Source organism: Carya illinoinensis, chromosome 3 (assembly GCF_018687715.1).
Source record: "Carya illinoinensis cultivar Pawnee chromosome 3, C.illinoinensisPawnee_v1, whole genome shotgun sequence".
In the NCBI taxonomy this organism is placed as follows: domain Eukaryota; kingdom Viridiplantae; phylum Streptophyta; class Magnoliopsida; order Fagales; family Juglandaceae; genus Carya; species Carya illinoinensis.
Genome location: NC_056754.1, coordinates 12,672,566 through 12,676,258, shown reverse-complemented (window position 1 = coordinate 12,676,258; position 3,693 = coordinate 12,672,566). Strand labels below are relative to the sequence as shown.

At 40.4% G+C, this 3,693-nt stretch overlaps 1 protein-coding gene across 1 annotated transcript; it reads left to right on the top strand.

The window, feature by feature from the left end:
- The first annotated feature begins 1,316 nt into the window (after nucleotides 1–1,316).
- LOC122304502 lies at nucleotides 1,317–2,945 on the top strand. Its single transcript, XM_043116777.1, has one exon. The coding sequence runs from the start codon at nucleotides 1,317–1,319 to the stop codon at nucleotides 2,943–2,945; it is 1,629 nt and encodes a 542-aa protein (XP_042972711.1).
- Nucleotides 2,946–3,693: the final 748 nt, after the last annotated feature.

The window sequence follows — 3,693 nt, the reverse complement described above, 5'->3', positions numbered from 1 at the left end:
TTTAGACTATTGAAAGCACATGAATTGCTATAGTCACAATCTTCCTTGATCAAAAGGGAAGTGTGCCTTACTCATTATTGTCCTTATTTATATGCATTACAATAGTGAACTGATGCCACCAGCTAGATTTGCCACTCACGTTTGGCATTCCTAAATGAGATCGATAGTTAGAGATTTTTTTTTTTATGTACAAGATTATCATATAGGGTGGATATGCCCTATCTGATAATCTTGTTAATATGGGACTGCAGTGCATATGCAGTCTAATGGCTTTTAATTTTATGTTTCATTTTCAACTGATTGTATATTAATAATCTGCTTCATCTGGTCCCAGTAGTCTGTATATGAACCTCTGTTTTCTGTCTCAGCGGCTAATGGCTATATTGAAACCAAACCACTAGGCTTATGTTGCTAGATAGATGTTCTTGATGAAAGCAGCCTACCATGAAATTCATTAACAGAACATAACTCTAATATACTTGTACTTCAAAGTCTGAGCATAACTTAGTGTTAGTTAGAATGTTAATTTCCAACCAGGGCTGGGATATTTATTATGATAAATTTGCAGTAATGACAAGGCGTGACTAGAATTTACTATGTCATTTTGGCTCAATTTATTTACACTCCCTGTGGCCAAATGGTTGTGTGTTTCAACCATACAACCATTTGTGTGCAGGAAATGACTGGACCATTTCACCATGAGAACCATCATTCCTCCCATGTTGCTCCCTCATGTACACAACTGTTGACTATAGGTCTTTTTACTGTCCTATTATTTCTGGAAACATTAATATTGGCATAAACAGAGCAATCTATGTTTCCATGTACCTTAAATGTTATTTGTATTCTGATAACATACATTTCAATTTGGCCAGGAATGTAGGGGATTTTAGATAGATCATATTTCCTGTTAGAACACACTAACAGGGGGTCCTGTTAATTATCAACTTTAAATCCTGTTAACAAGTTCATATTACCTGTGATTCCACAAACCTAAGTCATTTTATTACACCTTCTTTTGATCACTACTGCGCCAATTAACCTGTTCCCAGCTAGTACCTGCACAGCACAACCAGCCAAGAGTGTGTATTTATTCACTTATTTGCTCTTTCAGTTGATAATAATCTAGATTGAAACTGAAGTCTGCTATTTAATGTCGGCTACCTATTTAGATCTAGGCATTAGGGTAGTTTGTTTGAAATCTGTCCAATTATTCAGCTGGTATATTAGAAAGTTGGACCAGCTTATTCCATGCACACCCATTTCAAATTACAACACTAACATACTCTTTTCTACTACCTGGTCAGCTTCATAAGATGGATAAGGCTTGGATGCATATTGAAGATAGATTGCATTCCACTGAGTATGCTGAAGGGGTTAGACAATTCCTCTCTATGGTGTTAGCCCACACTCCTAACGCTGATCAGATTAGGTGTCCATGCAGAAGATGTCGGAATAGAGCTTTCCACTCTATTCGTATAGTCGAGGATCATTTGTTCTTCAGAGGTTTTGATCCAACTTATACGGATTGGATATTCCATGGAGAAGATGACCCTTTCCTTTCTGCTGCACTCTATGCCGAGGAAGAAGCTGATACCTCGGCTAACTATGATTATATTGATGATCTAGAAGAGATGTTTGATGACATCCGCCATGGGTCCTATATGGATCATCATTCTACTGATGATGGCTCCATAGATGCCGATGATCAAGATCAGACCTTTGATGGTCGAACTATCTTTAATTTCGAGGAGTTGGTTTCTGATGAACGACGCCCACTTTATCCTTCATGTACTAAGTTTTCAAAGCTATCATTCATCGTCAAGCTTCTTCACATAAAGAGTATTGGCGGTTGGACCGTGAAGTCATTCGATATGGTCATAAAGTTATTGCAAGAGGCATTTCCAGAGGCATCTTTCCCTGACTCATATAACGATGCCCGTCGCTTGGAGCGTGGATTGGGGTTTAGTTACGAGAAGATACACGTCTGCCCAAATGATTGTGTCCTGTTTTGGAAGGAAAATGCATCGTTAAATGAGTGCCCTAAATGTAAAGCTTCTAGGTGGGAACAAAGCACAATTCACCAACGAAGGTTACCAAAAAAAGTTCTCCGATATTTCCCCCTTAAGCCACGATTGCAGAGGCTTTATATGTCAAAGAAGACAGCCCAGGCCATGCGATGGCATGTAGAGGGCCGTGTTGAAGATCCTACATGCATGCGACATCCTTCAGATTCTAGGGTTTGGAAGGACTTTGATAACGTACATGTCAGGTTTTCCGAAGATCCGAGAAATGTTAGACTTGGTTTGGCAAGTGATGGTTTTAATCCATTCAATAACATGAGTAGGCCGTACAGCATTTGGCCGGTACTTCTTGTGCCTTACAACTTGCCGCCTTGGGCATGCATGAAAGATCCATACACAATGTTATCGTTGCTAATCCCTGGCCCAAAGTCACCAGGTAATGATATTGATGTGTTCTTGCGTCCTCTCCTTGATGAGTTGAAGGAGTTATGGGTAGAGGGTATTCGTACCTATGATGCGTACAGTGGGCAAGACTTTACGTTGCATGCAGCTCTACTTTGGACTATCAATGACTTCCTCGCATATGCCAATCTTTCTGGTTGGAGCATGAAGGGCAAGTTGGCATGCCCGTATTGTACATCTGACACAAATTCTCAATGGTTGGTATATGGCCGCAAACATTGCTATATGAGTCATCAACGATGGTTGCCCCTAGATCACATTTGGAGACGCAAGAAAAATGCGTTTAATGGGTATGAAGAGCACCAACTCCAACCATCAAGGGTCGAGGGAGAGGAATTGCTAGAACAATTAAGTCAGGTGTCACATTTTCAGTTGGGTAAATCTTCTTCGAAGAGGAAACGAACAGCCAATCATCTTAACTGGACCAAAAAATCCATATTTTTTGAGCTTCCCTACTAGTTATCCTTGGGTTTGAGACATAACCTGGATGTAATGCATATTGAAAAAAACATATGCGATAATGTGTTGGGAACTTTGTTGAACATTGAAGGGAAAACTAAGGACTCTGCCAATGCGCGTAGGGATTTGGCAAATCTCAGAATAAGGAAAGAATTGCATTTACAACATGATGGCGAGTCTGAGAGAATGGGTCTTGGTTGCTACATGTTAAATTTAAATGAGCGAAGGGCTTTTTGTGCATGGTTGTGCAAAGTGAAATTCCCTGATGGGTTTGCATCGAATATAGGCCGGTGTGTCAATGCTAGTGAGGGAAAGATCAGTGGAATGAAGAGCCATGACTGTCGTGTCTTTATGCAACAACTATTGCCAGTTGTTATAGGCAAGTTCTTACGGGCCGATGTGCGTCAAGCCTTAATAGAGTTGAGTGCATTCTTCAAAGAATTATGTTGCCGAACTTTGAACCTATCAGTGTTGCATCGACTTCAAGCTAATATTCCCATCATTCTGTGCAAACTAGAAATGATTTTCCCTCCAGCTTTTTTTGATATCATGGTACACCTATCTATTCACTTGCCAGAAGAGGCTCTTCTAGCTGGACCCGTGCAATATAGATGGATGTATCCGTTTGAGAGGTATTTAGGAAAGTTCAAGCGGTACGTCCGAAACAGAGCTAGGCCTGAAGGCTCAATCGTTGAGGCATATGTGCATCTCGAGTGCCTCACCTTTTGCTCTATGTACCTTCATGATA

Coding starts and splice junctions, on each gene's coding strand:
- LOC122304502 (XM_043116777.1), top strand. CDS start 1,317: ATGGATAAGGCTTGGATGCATATTGAAGATAGATTGCATTCCACTGAG.